The following is a 26523-nucleotide window of genomic DNA, read 5'->3' on the forward strand; positions in this document are numbered from 1 at the left end:
TGTATTTTTAGCATAGGAAAACAAACAGGCATGGTTGTGAGTAGTTGTTAATGGTTGTTTTACAGCCCTGGGATGTGGTTGGTCTTTCAGAGATCATTTCTTCATCCTCAGAGCACGGTGGGGCCTGGCCAGTGTATATTTGAAGTGATGGGAGAGTCTCCAGACTGGGTTTCCAGGTCAAATAAGTTGCAGTTACCACACACACAAGAGCTTTTGTGTGGCAGCCTGAGGATGAGGTTGGTATGCTGTGGGATGGAAACGAGTTCTTAGAATGTGCTGTGTTGTGTTGTGTTGCATCTGTCGGGCCTGGACTTGGGAAACCAGATGAAATGCCACATCCAGGTGTGTGTGTGTTCCCACTGTGTCAGATATTTTGTGTTGGTTTACACCTTGGGGTTCTTCTCTTGCTTACTTCTGTAAGCCTTCTGTAAGATTAAGGTTTAATACCCTTGGGAATGTTCCTTCCCCAACAGATTCCTCAAATACCAGCATTCCCCTTTATTTTTCTGAGGGTTTGGCACCTTCACCCTAACTTGTTCCCCTGTACCAAACCCTGTTTCTCTCTCCTGCAGCCAGACCAAGACCTATGGGGTTGTTGGCAGCAAGAGCATCCCCTCCAGCGCAGCCCTGCTCTGGGGCACGCTGCTCAGCTGTGCTGCCCTGCCATAGCCCTTCTGCCAAGGCAAAACACCTCTGGGGCTGGGCAGGAGGCATGAGGATCCAGCTGCTTCTAGAGAGAAACCCGTGGGTGAGATCAGCTTCTCCTTAGAGGGCTGGATGAAGGAGGAGCTGTGGAAGGGGAATACTTAGAGCACAGCATTGAGCTGTCTTGGGCAGGGATTGAGGCTATCAGAAGGTTTCTTTGGGAAGTGTGTAAGGTTGAAGCTGTTGTGCTTAAAAAGAGCAAAATGGATAAAATGCAGGTTTTGGAGACTGGGCTGCTACACCCCTGTTCCTAACTTGTTCCTGCTCTGTGATGCCATTACAGGCTTGCTAAATATGGCTATTACATTGCGAGGGGCAGGGAGCTATCCTTAGGCAAAAGAACATTCAGACCCAACTTCTGCTGCTCGTTTTCATTTGAATAATTAACGATGTGTCTGTCCATGGCCCAGACTGTGTCTCTCCTCAGTGGGAACCAAGCCAGAGCCTACCCAGGTTTGAAGAAGAGTTTGGGTGCCATGGAGCCGGGCGGGATTCCTCAGGCCTGTAGGCAGCTCTGGGTGGGAAGGCCACGCAGGGCAGGTGGGACATACGCAGCCCGTGTTTGTGGTGGGGCAGTGATGTCATTTTCCTGAACTGCAGCAGGCTGCAGCTGAGGAAGTTCACAACGTTCTCAGCCCTTCCCTTTCCAGGACTGCTGCCTGCTCCTGCTCAGGCCTTGCCCGAGCCTGGCGTGTTCTGACACCTCAGCTGCCTTCTGCCCACTCTGCTCTTCTCCTGTGGGGTTTCTGCATCACTGAACAACTTCAGCAGCTGCTGTTTCAGCTTCATGACCAGAAATCCCAACTCCTGTGTCGCTGGCAGGTTTAAACACGGAGCCCAGTGCCCTATTTAGGACAGAAATGGGATTCTAGTACCATCAAAGGGCTGAGGAAAGGCTGTTGCCTGCCTTTCAGAATGCCTAGCCCTGGAAAGCCCTTAGAGATCACACCCTACATCTGTTACCGTGTAGAAAGGGATTTTAATTTCAGCCTAAAGGTTGTAGTTCCTCCCTGCCTGAGGCAGCAGGGAGCCGTGGGTGCCCCCCGCAGCCAAATGCGCTCTGTCAGGAGGGACAGTGCCAGCCACAGGCCCTGCAGTAACCTTGAAGAGGTTTTTCCTCTTTAAGCTCCCGATTCCGGGCTGGACGCTGTTCCTGGAGTGTGTCAGGCGGGCTGAGTCCCGCTTGGGAACACACAGGGGCAGGGCTGGGGTGCGGGGCCCTGCAGGGAGGGTCGGTTGGCTCCTGGTCAGCCCGCCTCAGCGCCCGGAGCTCCTCCAGCTCTCTCTCCAGCCTCTGCCTTCCAGTTTGCGTGGATAACCGGGATGGCCCCGTCCCAGGCGGGGACTCGCACCCAGGCTGTGGTTATGGGTGCCGCGGCTGCCCAGCTCAGCCGCCCCCAGGACCCTTCACCGCCCCAAAACGTTCCCCTCTGGCAGCAGCTCAGAGTCTGTTCCCGCCAGTGCCGCCGGGCCGTTTGCTTCACGGAGGAGCTCCAGTGCCTCAGGGTGGCGGCAGGGCCGGGGCTGAGGCGGCACTTTCCCGCCCGGAACCCTGCAAAAGGGGACCGTGCCGCAAAAAGCTCATGCGCCCAACGTGGGGCTCGAACCCACGACCCTGGGATTAAGAGTCCCATGCTCTACCGACTGAGCTAGCCGGGCGCTGCTCACTGCGCGCCGCCACGTGCCCTTCACGCCACGACGGGCTGACGTCAGTGCCGCGCGGTGCGGCGCGTCCCCGCCCCGCGAAGCGCCGGGGATTGAGCTCCGCTCTCGGCAGGTGCTGGTTGGTCAGCACGGCGGCCAATGGGAGCACGCGTTGTTGGCCGGTGGGGAGCGTGAGCGAGGCCGGGGCGGGAGGGGGCTCGGTTGGGCCGTGCTGAGCGCGCCGCCGCCATGAGCTCCATCGGCACCGGGGTGAGTGCGGCCCGGCCGCTCGCCGGCCCCGGCAGCAGCGCGGGAGCCCCGCCGGGCCCAGCGCCGGCGCGGGGGTCCGCTCCGTACCGGCGGGAGAGGGGCGAGGGGGCGGCCCGGGGTCGGTAGCGGCCTCCCCGCGTCCTTCCACCCCCCCTCCGGCCCCGCTCCTGCGCTCGGCCCCGCCCGGGCGGTGCGGCCGCTGGCGGGGGCCGGGCGGGCGGCCCCTCCGTCCGGCCGCCCGGCTGCGGCGGCGCCGCTGCTGAGTCACTGCGGCCCGTTAGGCCGAGCGGGCGGGGGGCGGGGCCGCCGCCGGGGGTCGGTGGGAGCTGGGGCGGGGGGTGCGTGGGTGAAGCCGGCACGGTGGGGCCTGTCGCCGCTGGAGCGGCCCCGGGGCCGCTTCGCTCCGCGCTCGGGGGCACGGCGGGGGGGCTCGCACAGGCCCCCCGGGGCTGGCTGGGGGGCGGGGGGGGGCTGACAGACCTGGGCCCGGCCTCCTCCGAGGGTGGCCTCTGAGCAGGGAGCGCTTCGGGATGGGAGCGCGGGGTGCGGGCCCGGGCCCCTGCACTCCCCTGCCTTTGGCCCCGACCCGCAGCTCCACTCGGGCGGTGTCCAGCCCGCAGGGAACGAGCTGCCCCTGCGCGTTCAGAGACCCTCCAGGCACTCAGTACCTCTTTGGGGTTGGCTTTGTTCCCTTTCAAAACCGATAAAAGGAGTTTAAAAGGCCCTCAGCGAGTTCCCGGAGGTTTTTTAGTGTTGCCTAACGCCCGGTGATTGCAGACCTGTGGGGTTTGCTGCGTGGGTATACCCAGCACGGCTACAGTGATTGCTTGTCATGGGCAGGGTGCTCATGGGGTTTATGTCAGGACCCAGCCTGCTGCTGGTCCTTAACACACGTTGATGGTGTGTGGGTGACAGCCTTGTGTTTGTAAATAAATAAATTAAAAGAATCTGGGGTATGATCGTGGGTTTTTTTCTGAGCAGTGTGTTTTCTTCTCCAGTACGACTTGTCAGCGTCCACGTTTTCTCCAGATGGCAGAGTGTTTCAAGTTGAATATGCTATGAAAGCTGTGGAGAATAGTAGGTAAGAGGCAAGGTACATTGGCCTGTTGGTTGCCTTCTTTAAAGCAGTGCAGTTGGACTGGACAAGTGTGATGGTGCTGCAGATAAAATTGCATTGCTGAAATGAGTTTGGAGGAACTGTGTCCCTGGGTTCACTTCAGGATGCTTCCAATTAAGTATAAAAGTAGTATAATCACTTTTGCGTGCTAGGGATGGGTATGTTGTGGAGAAAACCAAGGGGATTTTATGCTTTGGGGCAAAATCTGATTGCAGACTCATTGCTTACACATAGTAGGGACCTGAGCAGCTGTATCTGAAGGCTACATTGGTTTTGTGGGTGTGAATTGAGGCACCAAAGCACTGACGTGCTCAGGGCCTCAACAATTTATAACTTAACATTCCTGAAACAACTGAGGGCATCCAAGTTCTGCTAAAGCTTCACCAGCTTCTCTTATGTTGTCCCTTGAGTATGTACAAAATAAAGCTGCACGTGAAAGATCCCAGCTGTGGTGGGGGGTGAGCAAGGCAGGGACTGGATTGCCCAGGTGCCTGACTGTAGCCACGGGCTGCCAGGGAAGGATTAGTGAGCAGGGTTGGTAATTTACAGCTGGTGATGCACTTCTTGAGGGTTCAAGTTGTCAGGTCTCAGCTCAACAGTGACTTTTCTAACAGGAGAGGTAAAGCAGTCCATGGGTTTCATGCTGGTCTTGCTCAGCTCAGTGATGGGGCAGCAGCTGTGCAGCTCCTCCAGGCTGTGTATAGTCTGTTTGGAACTATTTGGGGAGTGGCTCCAGGCAGCCCCCTCCCTCTTTAAGACAAACATGAGCTTAATAAGCTTTGATGGTATTTTCCTCTTGCTGTAACAAATCTGCTCTGGGGAAACTACGTCGTCGTTTCTCATGTTTTAATTCTCTGTTCTGTATTTTATGCTGCAGTTCTGAGTGAAAAACTTACATTTGTCTTGTCTTTCAGTACAGCAATTGGGATTAGATGCAAAGATGGTGTGGTCTTTGGAGTAGAAAAACTAGTTCTGTCCAAGCTTTATGAAGAGGGTTCCAATAAACGTCTCTTTAATGTCGACCGGCATGTTGGAATGGTAAGGGGCTGTTTCAGATGTTCATCATTTGAAGTAGAAATCCACAGATCCCAGAATCAGTGACTAGATTAAGAAAGTCATGTCGATGTTTTTGTCTTGGAGATGCCAGTGGATGTGTTTTACTGGTTTCCATACTGTATTCTTGACTACACATGGGAGTTCAGCCCAGATTTAAGATAGAAGACATGCCTGTATTTTGAGACTGTTTTAAATTGTTTAAAATTTAGTCAGAACATCTCAAGCTGGAAGGAACTGACAGGGATCACCGAGTCCCAACTCCTGCAAGATTTCCTTCTCAAGGGTGTCATCTGAATTCCATAGAGACTGGCAGGTGGATTACTGGCTAATCCCTAATAGTGATGTCAGGGTGATGCCAAGTAGTTGTTACTCTGTGACAGAAGTGCCTGACACTATCTGCTGGTGACATCATCAGTGTCAGGCAGGGACTTGGATTTGCTTCTGATCCCAGTAGTCACACAAAACAGGGGTAAAGCAGTGTATTTCTGTGGCTGTCTTTTTGGGAGTATTATAATAATACTTCTATGTAATATGAATGTTTATAATACGAAGCATCGTGTGGGTTAGCATAGTGATGGCAAATCCTAAAATGCTCTTTAACATGAAGATAATTTGGGTTATTGACTTGTTCTAGAGAAAAATTCTGTGCTGTCCTAATATATGGTCATGTTGATGTGTTCAGCTTGATAGTGTGTGAACATCAGAAAAAGCTTTTTCACTGTGAGGGTGATGGAGCCCTGGGACAGGCTGCCCAGAGCGGTTCTGGAGTCTCCTCTGGAGACATTCAAACCTGCCTGGACACTGTCCTGTGGGATTTAGTCTGGGTGATCCTGCTCTGGCAGGGGGGTTGGACTAGATCATCCTTCGAGGTCCCTTCCATCCCCAAATGTTCTGTGACTCTGAACAGCTTCACTGAACTCACTTGCGGTTGTACATAGAATTGATTAAAGGTCACATCTAAGTCTTACAATTAGTCATTAATTTCATTAATAAGCTTTTCCAGTGTGTGTTTCCCTAGCTGATGACAACTGTCATTTCAGGCAGTGGCGGGACTCCTGGCAGACGCTCGTTCTTTGGCAGACATAGCTAGAGAAGAGGCATCTAATTTTAGATCGAACTATGGCTACGATATTCCACTGAAGGTAAGGAGTCTTCTTAGTCTTGACAGGATAGTCAGGGTACCAGGCCCAGACAGAAGGTGTTCATGAAAGGCAGGTCCTGCTTGAGCAACCTGATCTCTTTCTGTGACAGGGTGACCTGTGTGGTGGGCAAGGGAAAGGCTGTGGATGTTGTTTACCTAGACTTTAGTAAAGCCCTTGTCACTGTTTGCCTCGACATTCTCCTGGAGCAACTGGCTGCTCGTGGCTTGGATGGGTGTAAGCTTTGCTGGGTAGAAACTGGCTGGATGGTCAGGCCCAAACAGTTGTGGTGAGCAGAGTTAAAGTTGGTGGCCAGTCACAAGTGGTGTTCCCCAGGGCTCAGTACTGGGACCAGTTCTGTTCAGTATCTTTATCAGTGTCCCACTGGACAAGGGGATCCAGTGCACCCTCTGTAAGTTTTCAGATGACACCAAGTTGAGCGGAGGTGCTGATCTGCTGGAGGGTAGGGTGGGTCTGCAGAGGGATCTGGAGAGGCTGGATTGATGGTGGGTCAAGGCCAACTGTATGAGGTTCAGCAAGGCTCAGTGCTGGGTTGTGTGCTTGGGTCACAACAACCCCAGGCAATGCTACAAGCTTGGGGAAGAGTGCCTGGAAAGCTGGAAAAGGACCTGGGGGTGTTGGGTGACAGCTGGCTGAATGTGAGCCAGCAGTGTGCCCAGGTGGCCAAGGAGGAGAGCAGCATCCTGGCTTGTGACAGGGATGGTCTGGCCAGGGCAGTGATGATGCCTCTGTACTCAGCACTGGTACCATGTTCAGTTTTGGGCACCTCACTACAAGGACTCTGTGGTGTGGAATTGTGTCCAGAGAAGGGCAGCAGAGATGGTGAAGGGTTTGGAGCACAAGTCTGATGAGGAGCAGCTGAAAGAGCTGGGATTGTTTAGCCTGGGGAAGAGGAGGCTCAGGGGAGATCTTACTGCTCTCTCCAGCTCCTAGAAAGGAGGCTACAGTGAGGTGGGTGTTGGTCCCAGAAGAGAGGAAACAGCCACAAGTGGTACCAGGGGAGATTAAGATTGGATGCTAGGGAAATTTCTTCACCAAGAGGGTTGCCAGGCACTGGAACAGGCTGCCTGGGGTGGTGGTGGAGGGATTTAACAGATGTGTACATGTGGTGCCTGCAGACAGGGTTTAGTGGTGGCCTTGATGATTGTAAAGGTCTTTTCCAGCCTAAATGACTCTGTGGAGAATTTAATTTTATTACTTGATATTTATTTATTTCTGTAAATAAAGTTCTGGTGTTTGTTTTTCCCCCCCCTTAGCATCTTGCAGACCGAGTAGCTATGTATGTGCATGCCTACACACTATACAGTGCTGTCAGACCTTTTGGTTGCAGGTAAGCCTTTCAAACATGGATTATTTGTAAGGACCTTTTGTTTCTCAGTAGCTGGAACTATTTAGGTTGTCAGAAGTCTTTTTAAACTTGGAATTAGTAACCTACAATTCTTCTCATAAACAGGTTGCCTTCCCCTTTGTGGGTGTGCAAGAGCTCAGATTAGTGTAGCAGCATGTCAGGCTGTGCACACACGCTGGTTTGTCCCTGACTATTAAAGCTGAAGGGCTGATGCTGTTAAATCTGTGATGGCAACAAAAGCAGAACTTGCCTCTGCAATCATCCTGCTTGTACAGGATTGTACAAGGTTACAACTACCTTAAAATTCTAGTACAGAAGGACTAATAAACTGAGATCTGCTGTCACTACAGGGAAGTAAAATGTTTCTGGCAGCTCACAGGTGTTGTGATAACACTGGACTGTCCAGACAAATCACTTCATTGAGCGTAGCTGGGCAGTAGGAATTTTGTAGGACACCTGAGCTGGTGTGTAGTCTCTGTGATTCTGTGTGGGCTGGTAGAAGAAATAATTCTAATTTCTCATTTCCCCTCCAGTTTCATGTTGGGGTCCTATGATGAGGATGATGGTGCACAACTATACATGATTGATCCATCAGGAGTTTCATACGTGAGTCTCAAAAACATTTCCATGTTGGCACAAGTTCTTCTAATAGGAGTTCCTAGTTAGGAAAACAGAGACTGCTGTTCCAAAAGAGCTGTGATTTATTTTTTTCCCCTCTCTCTGCCTGGGGAAAGAACTGCTTTAAATGGACAGAGCTGGCTTTCACTCGTTCACGTGTCCTCGTTCAACACGTGGGGTGTATTTCTTAGAAGTGCAGTCTCTGAGAAGAGCTTTTAGGCTTGTCTCAGATATCTGGGAGCTCGTTCCATCTGGCAATGAAAAGTTCCCTGTGCTGCCCAGAGGGGGCAAGTATTGTACTGGTGCCCTGCTCACTGAGTAATTCAGGTGAGAGAGGGCTGTTACCTGACACTGGCTGCTGACGGCATCAGAAGGGATGCCTTGTTAATAGCTGTTAGGGATGCCTCTTCAGCTGCATCTTGTGCTCAGAATGTTACTCACTCCTGCTGTTCAGATTATTTAAATTTCCTTCTGATTTATCCAGTACTGTAGCTGTTGAGGGAACTAAAAGTGCTTAATTTCTATGTGCTTATGCTCTGATATATTTTCATGGCAGGTGGGTTTGGTTCGTTTCCTTTGATCTCATAGAACTTCTCTAATTCTGGCTTGCTCTTCCATTTACTAAAACAGCAATAAAATCTGTTGGAACAAATTGAGCAGGTATGTTTCTGTCCAGGAACTACTGAGCTCTTCTGTTTTCTGTCAGCAGTGGTAGTGCTTAATCTAGTACTTGGGCTCTATCCAACAATTTGGGAACGTGCTCTGAGAGAGAACCAATACTGAAGTTTATGCTACGCAAGTAGGGTGGGGGTTGTCATGTGCCAAGTGGCAGTAAGAACTTGCAGAAGGCTTTATTGAATTAAATTTTCATATTTATTAATTTATTTTTTATTTTAGGGTTACTGGGGCTGTGCCATTGGTAAAGCCAGGCAGGCTGCAAAGACAGAGATAGAAAAACTTCAGGTATGATGCTACAGTTCTCTCTTGCTGTTTCAAGACAATATTCCTAGCTTATTATGTTACCTAAAATATATACAATACAGTTATGTTACCTATAATATATACAAGACAATTACATTACCTAAAATACATACAATACAAAAGAAACAGATGGAACATTTCCTTGGATGCTGTAGGAGATGGTTTAGCCTCTATAATAGCAGCATTAGAGCATTTCTCAAGTCCTGCCCCTGGGCAGTCTGTAGGGAGTGCATGTTTTAAAATGGGCAGTGTAAACACACACTCCCATGGATGCCAGTTGGCAAAGGAATTGAGGGGAAAATAGAAGTGTAACTGAGGAGTTTTGTTCTGAATGAAAACCTTAGGGCAGCGCTGTACAGGGTGGTATATCTATTTTTTCCCAAAGGTTTTAGATGATCCTTTTGTTTAAAAAGCTGAAAAAGAGCTGGTCTTGTTAAGGACAATGAGTGGAACTGCAGAACGCTGAATGGCTACTGGAATATTATGACTCTGAAAATGTAATGGAGAGAAAAATAAATCCTTGCCAGGTAAGACAGTGTTTCCCAGCTGGCAAGTGCATTTGTTTTAATTTGTTTTAATGTGTTTTCAAAAGCTCTGTCAGCTGCTTGTTGCTGACTGTAACAGAGTGCTCAAAACACCCTCACCTGTGTGGTGAACAGGACTGTGGTGCTCTGACCACTAGGAACAGTATAGGCACACGGCAGGGCTGCCACGGGAGGAGCCGGCTCTGTCCACAGCATTGTGCAAGCAGGAAATGCTGAAGGAACTTAAGGAAAGGAAGTTCCTCCTGCGCACACAGAGTTCTTTTGTAGCCTTCTGAAGGAGCCTGCCAACAGCTGGCTCTGCACAAGAGCCCGTGGAGGGAAGCCTGCTGAAATGTACTGTGTGCCTTAAGCCGATTTCAGGATTCTAACCTAGCTCTAAAGCCTTCTGTCCTCCTCCTGTGTGTTAATACCTGACACCCCTGGAATTGGAGACAGTTAACGTGGCACAAAATGCTATTCCTGGTCTGGTTTTTGTGTAATTCTTACTTGATGCTTCATGGTTTCAGTTTCAGTTTGCAGAAATACATCACAGGAAGGTTCAGAGTTCACAGGCTTGTCAGGGTTTTAAGAATGGTCTGTTCATGGTGCTGCAGCACCGTAACTGAAAACTCACAGGGGAAGAACATTCCTAAACTTGCTTCATTCAGTTTTGAATCTGGTCAGACACTTGAATATCAAATCAGAAGTAGGAAGCCTACAAGTTCATCTAATTTTGGTACAGGAATCTTGGTGTCTGAGAAATCATCATTTCAATTTCCATGTGTGCAGATTGGCAGAACAATAATTACATGTTGGGTAAAAAAAATAAAGTGGTTTCCCTGACTGATTTTTGCCCAGTGAAAGGGTATGTTTACTGGTTGAACCTGACAGTAGAGCCAGTAAAATGTAGTACAGGGAATGGTCACGTGCTGTATGGCCTCACTGCATTTATTTATTTACCAGCTTCTTTGCATAATGTCTTCAGTAACACGTATGATCTTGTCACAGCAGTGGGAAGCAAGCCAGTCTTGCATGCCAATGCTTTTTGTTAACCATAGGCAGGTTTCCAGGTCAGAATTAATTTTGATGAGATGAATGTGTCAAAACTGGAATGGGAAAAGACAGAAGTGCAGAAGCTTCTGTGGGGTGATACCACCGCCTACAGCAGCTGTCAGCCAAGATTTGTTCCTATGGAAGAGATGGCTATGGGTGGAAAGTGAAGTGGCAAGCAGGTAGCCTAAACTTCAAACCCACCCTGCAGAGCTGATAGCTGTGTCTGGGAGGGGGCATGGTACCTGAAGCCCTTGTTGGTAGCTGAGGGTGCAGGCAGAAAACAGTGTGGATTGTATCTGACCAGGTGTGGGCATTTCCCCTGTGGCCCGCTGCTTGCGTGGGTGGGCGCTTCGCCCCACAAAGTGCCCTGACACTCGCTCTGTTGTCACCTGAACTCCTTCACCAGTACCTCAAACCAGCTTCTCTACTATGGCTTTGAAAACACTGACAGGGTGGTAAAGGAAATGTAATTAATGGTTTACATTCTGAGCTCAGCCTAAGTAATGGGGCGGGGGGGAAGAAGCGATAACTTCTTTTGAACTTGAAAATTAATCTCTGCTGAGCAAAGTGTCAGTAAAACCAGTAACACACTGGAGTGTATTTTGTGACTGGTGGCCCGTTGGTTCCAGTGACTAATGTCAGGTGCATTTTTGTGAGTGCAATATCACAGGCTGATGTCTGTCTGGTCTGTGCAGACAAGACCTTGAGAAAGGAAACAAGGCTAATCTTGTTTCAACCCTGAATTAAGGAAATAAGAGTATATTGCTACTTTGTAGCCAGAAGAGCTGACTGGCAAAAGACTTGACCTACAAAAGGTAAGTTAATGATGCCATGGAAATTGGCACACGACTTTGTTTTGATCAACTGCGAAACTGTTGGAAGACTCTGACAGAACAGTGAGAAAATGTAAATGAGATGCTGATACTTGGCTCAGACATGCAGTTGGTTACACTGGAACAATGTTCTCCTCTTTGGGCATTACTTAAAAGTCAGAATTGCTCGTGTAAAATGTTGGTAAAAGTATTACTACACTACCTAGAAAGAATACAAATATATATGAAGATACGATGCCTCCCTCCTGTTGTACATGAGGTTACTTTATGCCAGTTGATTGTAAAGCACCTAAGGACAAGTCAAGCTTTTAGGAAGCTAAGGTTTACCTGCTCAGCTGCTCACCTGGGGAGGTTTCCACCCAGCAGTGTTTTCTGAGAATCTTTCAGCTGTAAAATTCTTCACTGGAAGGAGGACTGGCATGTAGTGGGCCAAAAGACAGATGGTAGTGAATAGATTTTAACTTTTTGTCACTTTTATCACCACCAAAGTGTGAGCTTGTTAGGCATGTGCACAGCCATTCACATTCTGGCCTTGGGAAATGGAAAACACGATCCTCTAAGATATGTTTTCTTTGGTTGCTTTTTTTTTTTGCCTGCAGATGAAGGAGATGACCTGCCGTGATGTTGTTAAAGAGGTTGCAAAAATGTAAGTCCCCAACCTGTTTTTCCAACTGGACAAAAGTCTGTGCTGGTGAGCTGGCTATGGTTTCACACTGAAGCTGTTCTTTTTAAAGAGGGTACCAGGTTTCATTTCCACTAGATGAGTGCTCAGCTGACTCCTGTGTATTTTTCCCTCTTCTTGTGAGAAAGGATATGCTACTTGGTACTGAGGATGTGAAAAGGATGAAGGATTTGAAAAATCTTCTCTGTAAGTGCAGCTTCTAGTAGCAGCAGATTAAAAGTTAAACTGTCTGAATATAAGGACTGGTTTTGAAATTCATAAACCAGGTGACAGATGGCAGAAACTCCTTGGTGTCCTGATTCTGAGTAAGAGCTGTATACTTCCTTACGCAGACTGAACAATGAACTGCTGCCCCAGACATGAAGTAGCAGCCCAGAAATGGAGCTCAGGTCTTCTTCAGGCCAATAGGAAAGCAAGGTCAAAGACTCAAGTTCTTAGGAAAGAAGTGAAGTGTAACTCCTTGTTTAAAGATCTGCATGGAAAGACTGGGAATGTTTGATTTTCTATTTATTGATGCAATTTAGGACACCAAATCAGCAATCCAATCACCTGTAGTCACCAACACTCCCACAAACTGTGTGAGCATAGTGTACTTAACAGAGAAAAAGATACCAACCTGTAAGTCACATACTAGTATGGGGAGTAAAGGTCCCAGGAAGAGAGATGGCTTTCTGCTAGGTAAAGTATGAATCAGCTAGTAGTAAATCATCTTAAAACACTTTCTGAGTTAGTATCAACTATAATTCTCTGTCAGGTATCTGCAGCGCCTCATTTGAATATTTTAGGGACATGTTCTGTGCTTACTGCAAATGTAATAATTGGCAGCTGCAAAACTGTGGTCTCCAGCACTTCACAGCTACTGGTTAGAAGGTTATAAAGAAGTATTAGCTGTGCTTCTGTCATTGGTGGTGCAGCATGTGAGCTTATTTCAGAGGCTGCGCCTGAGGCTGTCAGGCAGCAGCTAGAGGAAAGAATTTGTGTGATCTCTGGTCTTAAAACCTAGCAAGCACCTCAAAGCAGCTCTAAAATAGCAGAAATAAGGCATGGGTTTTCAAATAAAGAAACTATTTCTGTTCTTTAATCCTTCTTCAGCTCATTAACAGCAGCTCTAGACACAGTTCTGTGCTTCAGCTCAAATTTAGCTCCTTAGTAGCATTTGGCAAGGTAGAAAAGATTATAATAATTTTTTTAACCCCAAAATACTGGCTAGAGTAATGATTTGTTCAAGAGCTTGTAAGGCTGCAGTGTGCAGAAGGCTTGTAACCAGTTACAGGCGTAAGAAAGGCCTATAGATCACCTTAGGTGATGGTCATTGAGTCCATTCTAAGTGACAAAGGGTGTGAGAGAACACAGGCTTACAGTGAGATTTCCCTGGGCACCAACGTTAACTTTGTTAACTTCTGTTCACTTTTTTCACAATACTTTAATTTCAAGTTTAATCAAACTTTAATTGGAAGTACTTAGTGTGGTGCTGAAGGTATCCTTCCTCCCTCCACTCTCTCTGAGCTTTCTGTGTTGGCTAGAAATAGCTGGTATTTTTCAGCTTTTGAGTCACTAATGCTTTCAGGGGACAAAAAAGAGAAAAACAAGATCACAACTAAGGAACACAACTTTCTCAACAAGTGAGGCCACAGGTTACTCTAAGTTCTACTATTGCTTTGAGTGTGTGGCTCAACTCAGGGTTGTTGCAGTTTGTTTACATGTCCTGGCACTGAGGACTGAATGCCACGATGCAGTCAAATCTGCATTGCTGTTACAGTGTGATGTTTTTATCCCATGGACTAAGGAGTGAGTTTACTGGTCTGGTCAGTGCTGTGTATGCTGTAACACCACTTGTAGTTTAAATTCTGATTGCCATGGTGTTTGCTATAAGCCTGGCAGTGTACAGAGAGATCTGTGTACAGGCTTCTACTGAGACACAACATACTAGTGTTGGGATTTAGCCCTAGTGTGAGCTAGAAGTAATAGGACACTCCTAACCAGCAGAAGCAGGCAATGATGATGTAGTTCTGGTTCTACAGTATTTGAATCCTAATGTTTGTTCCAATTAGGGTGACTTGAGCATCTTGACTGCAATAATTTCATATATTGTTATACTAGGAAGCAAGCCTGGAAAATTCTCTGATGGCTCCCTCTGTGTGTGTGTGGGCAGGGGAGAAAGCACGGGGAGAGCTGCTCTTAACCATGAGAGTACTTCAACAGAAGAGATCTGTGAAAGGAAGAAAGTATATTTAGCCTGTTGATCAGTCTGTTCTAATCTGTACTTTCTCTGTTCTTCCAGAATCTACATAGTTCATGATGAAGTAAAGGATAAAGCCTTTGAACTGGAACTCAGCTGGGTTGGAGAAAGTAATGCATTTCTGTGATTTCTATAAATGTTATAGAAAATATGTATATTTCTGTAACTAAAGTAAAAACACTGCTTTTAAACTTTGTTCTTAAGGCAAGGTCTTTGTGTGGCTTCTACTTAAGATGTACTCTTTTTGTTGGCAGTAACCAATGGAAAACATGAAATTGTTCCCAAAGACATCCGTGAAGAAGCAGAAAAATACGCCAAGGTAAGGTTGGGTTTTGGTGTTGTGTCTGTGCTTCCCCTGACAGAAGCCTAGAGCAGCAGGAACTAACTGAAGGTCAGGCTGCTTCCACTGGAGAAGGGTAGTTCTGACACACATCAGTGTTGCTTTGAAGGGAGAATAGTGAAGTTTATAGTGTAAATCTGGGAATAGTTCTTACACTGCTGAATTCCTTCTGAAACCAGGATTGCACAGGTGGCATGTTTCTCCTCAAAGGAATGTATTAACTCTTCCAGTGCTGTGGGAGAGGTAGGAAGTCATGTTGCCTAGAACAGTTCTAAAGATAAAACACTGTATTTCTCCAGCTGGTTAACAGCTCTGCTTTTGTTCTCAAAAGTAATGATGGTGTCAGTATTGCCTCCTAACGATGTGAGCTAGCCTGCTGAGTATGGGTTTGGATAGATTGAGAGGACTGTAAAGCTGCAGCAAAACGTGTTTTGCTGATTTGTAGGCTGACCTATGAAACAACTGTTAACCTCTTCTTTAATTAAACTTTTTTTTTTAAATAGGAATCTTTGAAAGAGGAAGATGAATCAGATGATGACAATATGTAACACATTGTTACTTCAAAACAAGTTCAACTTTTCTTAGAGCAGGTTTGTTTATAATGTATTAAGCATGGGGTGCTATTCTGTACTTGTTGGGAAAAAAGCGAGTGACCAACTTGCACTAATAAATTTTCCATTTTACTGTCTGTTAGCTTTTCTTTTAAAAGAGTGTAGGCCAGCAGCATCAAGCAGCAGCAGTACTGTGTATCACACCAGAGATGAAGAAGGAAATATGGGATTGTAAGATAAGGGTTGTACTTCCTTTTTGTGACAAGGGAAAGTCAATAGAGGGGTCTGTTTTGGTACTTAGTGACTGTCTCAGGCTTAAGCCTCAGCTGGAGTCAAGCTACCCAGGCTCTTGCCTCTGGCTGGATGTAGCTTTCAGCAGGGGCTAGAACTCTAGTCAGGTCTGCCCCAAGCCAAGGCTTGTGGTGCTGTGACAGCCACCTATCCTCCACTCCTCCTTCTAAAGCAGCAGTACTGCTGTTACACCAGGTCAGCCTTTGGCTGCTGCAGTGCATTTCTCCAGGCTGAATTTACTTACACCTTACTGCTGATTCAGCTGCCTGAGTCATTAGCAAGTGCCAGTCAGGAAACACTCATGAGCACTCTGTTAGCTGAAGGCTGATCCTTTTTACACACTGTACATGACAGCAGAACTACCCCATTCTCTTCACCATGTCTTTATTTGATACCCCAGATACTGATGACAAGCTGCTAAATGGAATTAAAAGGCATTTGCATGTGTGTGTGGCTACACACAGCAATCCCATCCTTTCAGGGACAGGAACTGTAACAAGAGTTATACAAGTCAGGCTTCAGGCTTAAATGAGAAGAGCAAGATCAGTCGTGTATTTACACGATAAAGCAGAAGGAAAATGTTGCCAAATCTGAAGAGACAGGTATGAACAGAGCCACCTACTTGCTTACTCAGAATTTCCAAGTTGCCATGTTCTCTTTAGCCAGTTAAAAAGCTCCTTTGAAGAACCATGCTCTGATTTGCTCCTTGTTGTGCAAAAGTGTGTAGTGAAGTCCAATGAGAAGCAACTTAAGAGTGTGTACATTTTGCAGTGGATAGCAGAACACAGTGCTGCACAGCTGTCATGCCTGTCTTGCCAGTGTTGAGTTAAACAATGCCAAGGTGACTTGTATTGTCAGATTTTTCAAATTAAATAAGTTACCAGAATATAGGTTGAACCTGTTTATGAGAATTGATCTCTATCTATGGTAAAGAAAAAATACGTATTGTTTCCATTGACTGCAGCTGGGGAAAGAGGGCACAACTGGAGCTCTAGAAAACAGCAGGGAAAAAGCATTGTGCATTTATTCAGGAAAAGAATAGAGAAAAAAACCTGGAAAAACTAATTTGAAGTTAGTAGCCATCATCCTGTTTCACTAACTTAGTCCACACCTGGTAGAATAAATGCCAACTTTGAGGAATGTTGCTATTGAGAATTAGTACTGTGTCAAACAGCAGAAGTTGAGCAGGGGGAAGTTTTAGTTCTGAAGAAGTCAGAGAAGCATAGTTAGCCCATAGTAAGCAGCACTTCTTGCTTCAGGCTCCACAAGTAACCCACTTAGTCTGGACTCTGGCCATTTATGGGAATATGTAGTAGAGCAGAAAGTCAAATACCCACTTGGAATGTAAAACTGTGGTTCTTGCCATGCTGAAACTCTGAAGAGTTGTTGTTTGCATTTATTTCTGGATTTTTTTTTTCTTTTTACAACACACATTGTTTATTAAAGCCTGTGCTTTAGGTCTTAACACCAGAAAATAAGACTACATACCAACTCATCTCTTAGCTTAGATGTCATCCCTCCAAAGAGTATTTTAGATGCAACAGTGACGAGAGTAGGCCGTACAGTACGATGCTTCCTCTCCCCTCAAGTCTCATACATCTACTGACTGTTACTCAGCACCTGATGAATCACTGCTGTGATATTTAATAGGACTGGATATGTCACATTCCCTGTTATAATTTAGTCAGCAAGTCTACATACAGAAGCTTTCTTTGTTCAGGAGAATTAAGGGGACCATAGTGAGCTGCAGGCAACAAGTTAAAAAATAAGGCTCCAGTATCTGTTTACTTTCATAAACTGCCACGACTGCACCAGGACAGGTTTTCCAGTGTGCCACTGGACTTGCAGAGTTCAAAGATCAGTTTTAGGCTATTGCAGCAGGATAATCAGTTTTCATTGTCTGTGCTACCTTTACACAGCCATAAAAATTACTGGTTTGGATAATGCCTTCATTACAACCGACTAGTACTGCTGATGAAATGATAGTAAGATTAAGCTGTTAGAAGCTTACAGAAGCAACCCATGTGTAAAGTTTCCCATATGGCAGATATCCATAAGGGTATCTCCACAAAAAATACTACTAATCTGTATTTGGTGCTGACTCTCAGAAAGGAAACATGTCTTGTGCAGATCTGAAGCATGCCAAGCATCAGATCATTTGTTACTTCCTTCTCATCACCACAAATAGCTTGATGGCCTGAGGTTAAAAGCCCCATGTCCTAAAAGCATGACTGTCCACAGACACACCACACTGGTTGATGCTTTCTGCTTATGCATTCCCAGTCACCCTGAAGGGGAGAGATCTGGAATAACTACATACACTGTTGTGCAGTCTCTTCCTTTAAGATAAAACTAACCGTAGACAGGAACACAAACCCACAAATTCAACAATGTAGCTTAAGCCTTTGTCACAGCTGGAAGATACTGTGACCTTAAAATTTGGTGCAGTTTCAAGATCCTGAAGAGAAAAATAGAATTAGTTGTCATGACAATTACATGACTGTAACAGCACCAAAAATACAATACGGAGACTGTTCTCTCCCCCTCATTTTCCTCTTTCAGTTTCATGTGCCTCTAAGACAAGGACTGGCTTTTCCTCCACCCACCAGGTTTTCAAGTTACATGTACCAAGGAACTCGCTTTTACTTAAGAAGCCAGAGCTACTCTGAGACACCAACAGCTTGTAACTTTCCATCACAGCAGAGCCTCCTACCTATTCTGTCTAATGGGGTGGTAGATGTGATAAATACAATGTAGTATTTGAGAACATGGTGCACACAATAGAGCTCAAAACCAACATCCTAATTCCATCAGCCAAGCAGCCACCATGCAGTGCTTTCATCTTTAGTACACGGCTATTAAAGGACTCTCACACAGTTGTTTAAAACTGCCTCTCACAAGTTGCTGTGCCAACCAAAAATGGACAACTAGCATAAAGCTGCCAGCAGCATCACACAGCTTATAGCCCAAACATGAGCATAGAATCAGATACAGGAAAAGCTGACACCCCTGAAGTTCCCCCTAAGGATGGCATAAGAACTTCACACTGAAAATACCATTTTAGGTGGTTTAGTGCTGCATAGAGTTAGATACCATTTGATATGCATGTTGTCTGCATATCCAAAACACATTTGTTAAGATGCAGCTGCAACAGATTAATAGTAGGTTCAGTTACAGTAAATTCCCCCGGAAGCTGATACATTCCAAACAAACATAAAACCCCATAACCCACCCAAGTGATGCCTAAGTTTTCTAAAGTTAAGTTTTACCTTGTTTGCAGGACTTTTAGAAAAGCAGGAAGCCTGCCAATTTCATTATTGCAGGGAAGGACAGAGACTTTTTATATTACACTACATCAGGTGTCAGGAACAGCAAAGGAAATGCTAGATGGCTTTAGCAGAATGCTTCCAGAAAGCTCAGTTTCAGCTCTAATTCTAGTTGTTTCCCCAAGTCTCAGACATACCACTTGAGAGACACCTCCCCACCAAATACTTTCCTATAGACACCAGCAACAGGAAAAAAAATCTGAAATACTGTTTTAGGAGGCAAAGTGTAGCATAATGTGTTTCCTGTCAGTTGGTTTACCACTGGCTAAAAGCTTGTTTCAATGGTCATACCAGTTCATCCTGTTGTGCTGCTTGCAAGGAAGAGATCACTCCCACATTAACAAAAAGATCTTTCATTGATCCAGAATAATTAAATTCTCAAAAAAAACATGCAATTTGTTCTTTCAGAGTTTTGGCCATCACAACACAGCTCATTTCAGTGGTTCTGTTTACAGCTGTACTAATGGGATGACAGACTACCCAGAACTGCAGGAGAAAGCTTACTCTTGAAGGTAGAAACCTCTTGGAAACAGCACAGTCTTGCAATTAATTCACAGGATACATGTGCATTACACAGTGTTAAAGAGTCAGCTAACTCCCTGGCCACCTGGAAATTATCTACCTGTAATAATACCCTCCAAACAACAGACCCAAAAAGTATCTTTTGAAAAAGGTGGCTAAACAGGAAAAAAAAATAATTTAATCACTGGTCAGACTGTAGATTCTCAGTAAGAGCAGCTACTTCTAGCTAAAAACCATCCAATTCAAAAGATTGAGGGCATTAATTAAAAAAAACCAAAACAAAGCACTGACTAACACTAGTCTTGTTAGTTGGGGCTGAGAAGTAAGTTAGCCTTAAGTGAAGGACGTAATTTAGACAAGCAGAAGCTGTAGAAGAAAGGCTGTGTAACCACTGCCTTCACAAGCTTGCTTTTGCTGAGCAACCATGCTTTGCAGAATCAGCAGTTGCTTCTTCATGCTACGTGCTGTGAGGGGAATACACACTGCTGTACAGAGACAGTTACAAGGAAGGATCATGCATCTACCATCCTGATTCAGTTGGATCATGTTGCTCTATGACCTGCACCTGTAACAATCCATTATTTTAATCAACAGCTTATCAGTGCTGACAAGCTTGAGACTGACACCTCTGCTGGCATCAGTATGCAAAACCTGTATTTTAAATCTCTACAAGTCCAGGAGGAGATTTTAGTGAAACTTCAAACTGAGCAAGCTTGTGTGTATTACATACAGCATAGCTCCAACAGCTTTATTTCTTCTTTGTACTTTTTAATGACTATTTCTGCAGCAAGAACTCTTTATCTGTGGGGTGGAGGTTTGTTAAGCCTCCCAAGACAGAAGCTAGCAACAGGTAGATTCTTGGCCATGACATCACTCAAAACTATTTCTGAAAGCCAAGAAAAACACTGAATCTGCTAACACAGGTATCAAGAACCTAACCCAGCCCAAGTGAGTTCTCTGTGCCAAAGTGAAACAACAGTGTGTTTCAGTTCTCCAATGTCAGCAGCAATCAACATTTTGGATATGGATAACATGAGACCCCTATTCAGTACCAATTTACTCCCAGGCTGGTTATCACAAAAAGGCTAGAGAAGTGACCACACCTGCTCCAAAGTAGCTATCAGAAGTTAAATATTTAAGGAGGAATACCTTCTATTTCAGAGGCTTAGTGCAGAAGATTGCAGTGAGGTTCTTCAAATACCACCTCATTTAAATGTTAAAACTTTCAAGACTTTCTTGTTAGTTTTCACAGCAATTAAATATGTAGCTGCCCCTCCCAAAACCATGGGGTTTGCATTCAAGTTTTACCCAGTATGTTTGATTTAGGCAGGAGGCTATTTAAGTAGTATTTCTAAACAAGATCCAACTCTGTTAGGAAGAACACAGACTAGAGATTCAGATGCTAGTTTAAATGTTTTCAACTTAAGCTTATTTCAGGAACACTAAAACCCTATTTGCTCTGTAGACCGGTGGCTGACTGTGTTTATACAGAAAACCACTTGTCCTGTAGAAAAAACATCCCTTTTCACCTTGAAAGATCAAAGCTTTCACAGATAGAATGTTTACATCAGAAGTAATGTCTCCAGCTCAAAAACCAGGGGAAAAAAAAAGCTGCATGCTGCAAGGTAATTTAGAAGGCAGTTAAAGAGTACAGGGAGTTTTTAAAAATTAAAAGTTTACAGTGCTGGAATGGCAGATGCACTAACACAGCCCATATGTGCACGTGCATAGGGTCTATTTCTAGAACTAACTAGTGTCTTGTGCCCATGACAAAAAGCAGCCCGAAACAGAAGGGCTGATTACTCACAACAGGTAGATCTAACCCTTCGCCTTTACAGCTGGCATTCAGAAACTGTTACGTTGAAAAACACATGAGAATGCTCCCCTTCAGCAGTGGCATGGTGTAACACCACCACCCAGAACAGTAACTAAGCTTTCATGTGACTTCAAGCACCTACTTTTACAAGTCAGACTGCTTGACTGCGGACGATGAGAAGCGACGTCCTTTGCCACATCTAAATTAAAGCCTCTGTGGAAAGTCTTGAGCATCTCTGTAACACTGTGGGACTCCCCCAGTGTAGCTGCGATAGCCTCGCTACTGTCACCAACATGAACTTGTAGCCTTTGGAAACAATACAGGAAATTAAGTGGATTTGTAATCAGATTCTGGATCTTGCATCCCTTTGCTTGGCAACAGAAGAGAAACATCTCTATTCAGATAATTTAGCAGCACATGAGAAAACACACAGAAACTGCCTTTAGAATCCAATCTTAAGTAAATTCTGGCAATGGGCACCCTTCTCCAATAGTTGCTAAATTAGCTAACTAACATCTGATAGAAACATGTTAGCTATCATAATAGAAAATTAGATACCAGAAAGAATAAAAATAGTCTCTTACAATACAGCTCTTACTCTGTCCAAACACAAGATTACCAAATCAGTCTTTAAAAATAAAAGGAACATTTTACATTTGGAATTAAAAGATTGCATGATAGGTGCCAGAACACCCCCACACAGCTAACAGCCTAGGACGAAAGCAACAGTTACATCAGTTGAGAACTAAAAGCTCTTTGCTTGGCCGTAGGCTGCTCAGTAACACACATCAGCCAATGCATCACTGATTTCTGCACACATTTTCTAACACATGGGATTGTAGTTAAGATCTGCAGCCACAAAGCACAACAAAGTCTGGACATAGTTTATTCAGTAAAAGTGGGACTGGTTCTCCCTGGAGATCTCTGAAGCTGCTAACAAGAGCTGCTCTGACAAGCTGAGCATAACACATCATTTTGCTAGCGTTACTGGAAAAAACAGCTACAGAGTGAGTAGTATTGTTAGCTGCAGAGCTGAGAGGAATCCTGATTCGGAGATTTTCCTCACACAAATATTTATGACAGAGCGCTCTGCATTGTAAATATTTTCGTGATTACTCCTATCCGGAAGAGATACAGCACTGCTACAAAACAAACCCACCCACACACTGGGTTCAAGGAACCACTGCTAAGCTTCAGTAGCTACAACCAGCCAATTCAGGCTTCCTAAGGGTTGTTGGACTTTGTGCCTTCTCCAGCAGCAACACTCCCAGTGAAATAATGACAGCCAGCACGCAGAGTTATGTTTGAATAACTAAATACCTGTTTTTCTGAACATGGGGACAGGAAAGTGCCAGAACTAGGGAAACCATAGGCAAGCATTTCACATACCAGGTGTATTGTTGGTGGGTTTTTTGTTTTCTCTCTCACATACAAAAACAAAGGAACTTACTGCACATAGTTAAAGTGAAGTTTTCTCCATGACTAGTAAAGATTTTAACCTTCCATTAGTAACTGAACTTTTCTGTTGTCAGCTTCACAGTTATGATTTTCTTCCTTTATACCTGCACAGTAAGTACCTCACAACTTCTTATCACACCCTTGTCTGAACAGTTTGCAATGGCTGAGGTAATAAAGCTCTGTGGGCAGCACACACGTGACCTTCACTCGTACAGAAGTACAGTGGTCCCACACAGAGATTCTGAACCACAAGGCAGATGCTTGCTCAACCACCACTGGAAAAAGTGTTGCCTATTTACTTACACAATAGAAACACCAAGGGGAAGAGCATTTAGAAAGAAAAAAAAAAGGAGAACTAAACACTTGAGACAAAAATAGAAGCAGCTAGAAGCCTCCTGAACATCTGCAGTCTGGCAGAAAGTACTGTAGTATTTCATTATATACAAAGCAGCTCAATGGTAGAAGAAGAATCCATATTTCTAATATTTATAGAATATTTTGGCTGTGATTGTATGTGTATTCTGAGTAGTTTTATCTATGCATAAATGCAGTATATGACTACAGAACAGAATTAAAACATCTTGCTTACCCCAGAAATCTCTCTCATTTATTGTCTCTTCAAGGAAGCCACACAATATATTCAGCAGTTATTCTGCTAGTCTTATAAAGTATACCATAAAACACAGCCATTCCTATCCTTGCCTTTTCCTATCAAGCACACATACATGAAGACTTTGGCCAAAATCTACACATTCCACACTAACACAGCAAAGACATTTAAAGTACTTGCAGCCATCTGCCAAGTTCTAGAATGAATGACCAAAGATGAGTGGCATGCTCAGAGTGCCATGATGCTTTTGTGGTAACTGGCTTAAGAGAGGCAGTCTTATGCTAGTGTGCACAAACTAACACCAAAAATTCTATCCCCACACAAAAGTCGTGTACTGCTTCTACGAGACCTTTAGTACTATCAAGCTACACATAATACAAGCGCTGCTGCTTTGCACAATGACATTTCCTTCTAGTTTATAGCACAGAAATTAGATACTAAAAGAACTTACTGCACCCGTCTCATTGAAGAGCTTCTGAAGCATTAACTTCCCAAAGCAACCAGAGCCGCTCACAGCAACATCCACTGCTCATTTCTTCCACTCATTTCAACTGCTTCCCTATACGGGATCGCACTGGGGGAAGGGGCACAGCTGTGAGGAACCAGCATAGCTCAGCTATCTTGAAGTCTCAAGATGACTTAATGCTGACATTTAAGATGTAAAATTTAAATATCATGGCCTAACTCCTGAGTCCTGAAGCCTGTATTCCAATGAAAAGTTATTTTAAGCCGAAATTACACCCTTTCTCTGGCTTGCCAAAAGCACAGCTTTTTCATTCCATTACACCAGACATCATCCCTAAGCGGCGTGAGAATGTTTATGCTCTTTGTTGAGCTGCCTAGCTTGGCATTCTTAGGTGCTTTAAATACCATAAAAGAACAAGTCACCTCTCCTGCTGACTGACTGCATACAAAGGTCCTTTTTGCTCACAATAGCTAGATGGGTGAAGCACCATGAATTTTCTAAGCACTCCAGCTGCCAGAGATACATCCAGGTGGTCAGGATTTTTTCTGCTAGAAATCAGAAACAAGACTGGTTAGTTTTGTCACAAACTGTTATTTATTGAGCAGTACTATACTCAGTACAGAGATACAAGTTGTGCCTGAAAAGAAAGAGTCAGTCTAAATCACGATTTGGCCAATACATTCCATGGTTAGAGAAGAAATTCATAAAGTCATTTTTTGAGGTTTTTTTTAAAAACAAAGTATATTAAATGTAACCCAAAACAATAATTTGTTCTTCAGTTTATCCACTGCATAAAGTGGAACTACAGCACAGAATTACAGCTCCCTCAGGACTAAATACCTCAAACCTTTATGCAATTTGTATACATCTTTAGATTTACAACCCACATCCAAACGCCAGAACTCCAGAGCTCCATTAAATGTTAAACAACTCCCGTACCTGATCCTAAACATGCCTTCCTAAACCTTAAGAGCTCATCCAGCAGCACGAGCTCCCTAGACAACTGTCCTCTGTAAAACAAACACATGCTTTCAGGAGAGACCTTAATGAAAACTACACCCAAACTAAATGCCCGTCCCTGGGAAGTGAGCACCACAGGCCTCTTAGCTGTGTCGTCAGGCACCTCCTCTGCCGCTCTGGCTAAACCTGAGCCATGGTTCCAGCACTATTAAACAGATGCCCCGTTGCTCTGTGTAGTAACAGTCCTGTGTTAGATTCGACCACGGAGCGAGTCTTATACTGGAAGTCAAAACGTGAATCTCGCGTTAAAATTATTTATATAAAATCAATAATAGGCTCGTTAGTACCTGCTAACGGATCGGGTTAGCCCTTAGCAGCAGATTCCCTTAAAGACCAGCTCTGACAGGTGCAGCTGCCCTGCCCCGTAAGCCTTCACCGGCACAGGCACGCCGGGGCCGGACAGAACCGCGTTCCCCCCGCAGCCCAGAAGCGCCCGGCAACGCCAGCCGTCCCCTGCCCTCGCTGCGCTTCCCGCCAAGGGGTGACCTCAGCCGCCTGGCGGGAGGCCAGGCTGCCGCCACCACCGCCGGCAGAAGCGACCGGGCTGCAAGAGACGGTCACGTCCCCCCCGAACGCGTCACGGGCGGCAGGGGATGATTAATGGCGGCTGAGCAACGCCTCCCTGCGAGGGAAGCGCAGCCGCCCGCGCCCCGCCCGCGGGACCGGCGTGAGGGGAGAGCGGCGCGGGCGGCGCCGGCAGCCCCTACCTGCAGCCCCGGCGCGGTCTCTGCTGGGGCACTCGGCAGCCACCGCAGCGGACGGGCCGTCCCAGCCCCGCCGCTCGCCTCCGGCGGGCTCCGCGTGGAGAGCGGCGGCGGCGGGGGGTCGGCCGGCGGCTGGTCCGCCCCGGGCCGCTGCCCTCCCGGCGGGCGCTTCCGCCGCGCGCCGCCAGAGGCGCCGCCACCGCCCCTTCGCGGCCTCCGCTTCACTTCCGGGTCCGGCCGGGCCCCGCTCCTGCGCCATCGCCGCCGAGCGGGAGAGGGGGCGACGCGGCCGCCATCCGACGGGGCAAAGGGAGCGGGCGGCAGGAGCGAACCGAGGCGCGGTCTCTGCGGAGCGCGGGGGTCGATTCCTTGCCGATCCCGCCGCCTGCGCCCGCAGCTCTCCCCCACACCCCCCCGCCCCGCGGGAGGGACGCCAACCACTCCTTCCACCTCCCTCCCGCGGCCTAAAATGGGAAAGAGCCGCACGCAAAATGGCGCCGGGAGGCCGACCGCGGCGCATGCGCTCTGCGCGCCCGAGGCCGCCGCCGCCGCAGAACGCCGTCCCCGCCCCCCGCCGCCCCCCTTCACAGCCTCTCGTCCCCGCCCCACCGCGTCTCCAAGAGACGGATACCTCCAATCAGGTGGCGCCGTTGTTCTTCCTGTCCCCGCGCGGCGGCCAATCGCCGCGCCGAGAACTACATCCGGATCTCGCCCTGGCCAATCAGCCGCGGGGAAGCGTTTACTTCACTTCAACTTTCACCAACCGGCTGGCGCTCCGGAGGGGCTCCAATCAAAAGTCCCCGTAGCTTTACCTGCGTCGGTGGCTGGCCAATGCCTTCCACCGGCCGCCTTGCGGCCAATGGGGGTGCTGTCCGCGGCGCCCAATCCGGGCGGGGCAGAGCCCCCGGGGCGTCACGAGGGGGCCAATGGGAGTTCAAGCAGGACAGATTCTGCTCAACAGCTTGTTATTGGGCTCGGCGCTGGTGATTCGGTGCGAGTCCGGGCTGGAGGGGGTGGAGCGGGGCCGCGCTCAGCCGCCGCCGCTCGCGGGGCTGTCGTCGTCTCGGAAAGGCTGGGGGGGGGGCCGCGGCCCCGGGAGCGCGGCGGGGCCGAGCCGGGCAGCGCCGGGCTGCCCACTTCGCTTGAGTTTCCAGGTAGGAGGCGGCGAGGGCGGCGGGCGCCTCGGCAG

At 46.7% G+C, this 26523-nt stretch overlaps 2 protein-coding genes across 3 annotated transcripts in view; both read left to right on the forward strand.

Moving 5' to 3' along the window:
• The first annotated feature begins 2517 nt into the window (after positions 1–2517).
• On the forward strand, positions 2518–15258 carry PSMA3 (proteasome 20S subunit alpha 3). Its single transcript, XM_084270588.1, has 11 exons — positions 2518–2619; positions 3618–3700; positions 4651–4774; positions 5833–5934; positions 7209–7282; positions 7834–7906; positions 8816–8881; positions 11909–11955; positions 14273–14340; positions 14485–14549; positions 15074–15258. The coding sequence occupies exons 1-11, from the start codon at positions 2599–2601 to the stop codon at positions 15116–15118; spliced, it is 768 nt and encodes a 255-aa protein (XP_084126714.1). The 5' UTR covers positions 2518–2598; the 3' UTR covers positions 15119–15258.
• Positions 15259–26428: 11170 nt separating this feature from the next.
• ARID4A (AT-rich interaction domain 4A) overlaps positions 26429–26523 on the forward strand; it is a 44389-nt gene continuing 44294 nt past the window's right edge. The window contains exon 1 of one of the 2 annotated variants that reach the window (XM_084270632.1): positions 26429–26488. The gene's annotated coding sequence lies outside the window, so the exon portion shown is untranslated. The remainder of the gene's footprint in view (positions 26489–26523) is intronic. The other variant, XM_084270631.1, reaches the window with a different exon arrangement.

Source organism: Gallinula chloropus (genome assembly GCF_964237585.1).
Source record: "Gallinula chloropus genome assembly, chromosome: 14".
In the NCBI taxonomy this organism is placed as follows: domain Eukaryota; kingdom Metazoa; phylum Chordata; class Aves; order Gruiformes; family Rallidae; genus Gallinula; species Gallinula chloropus.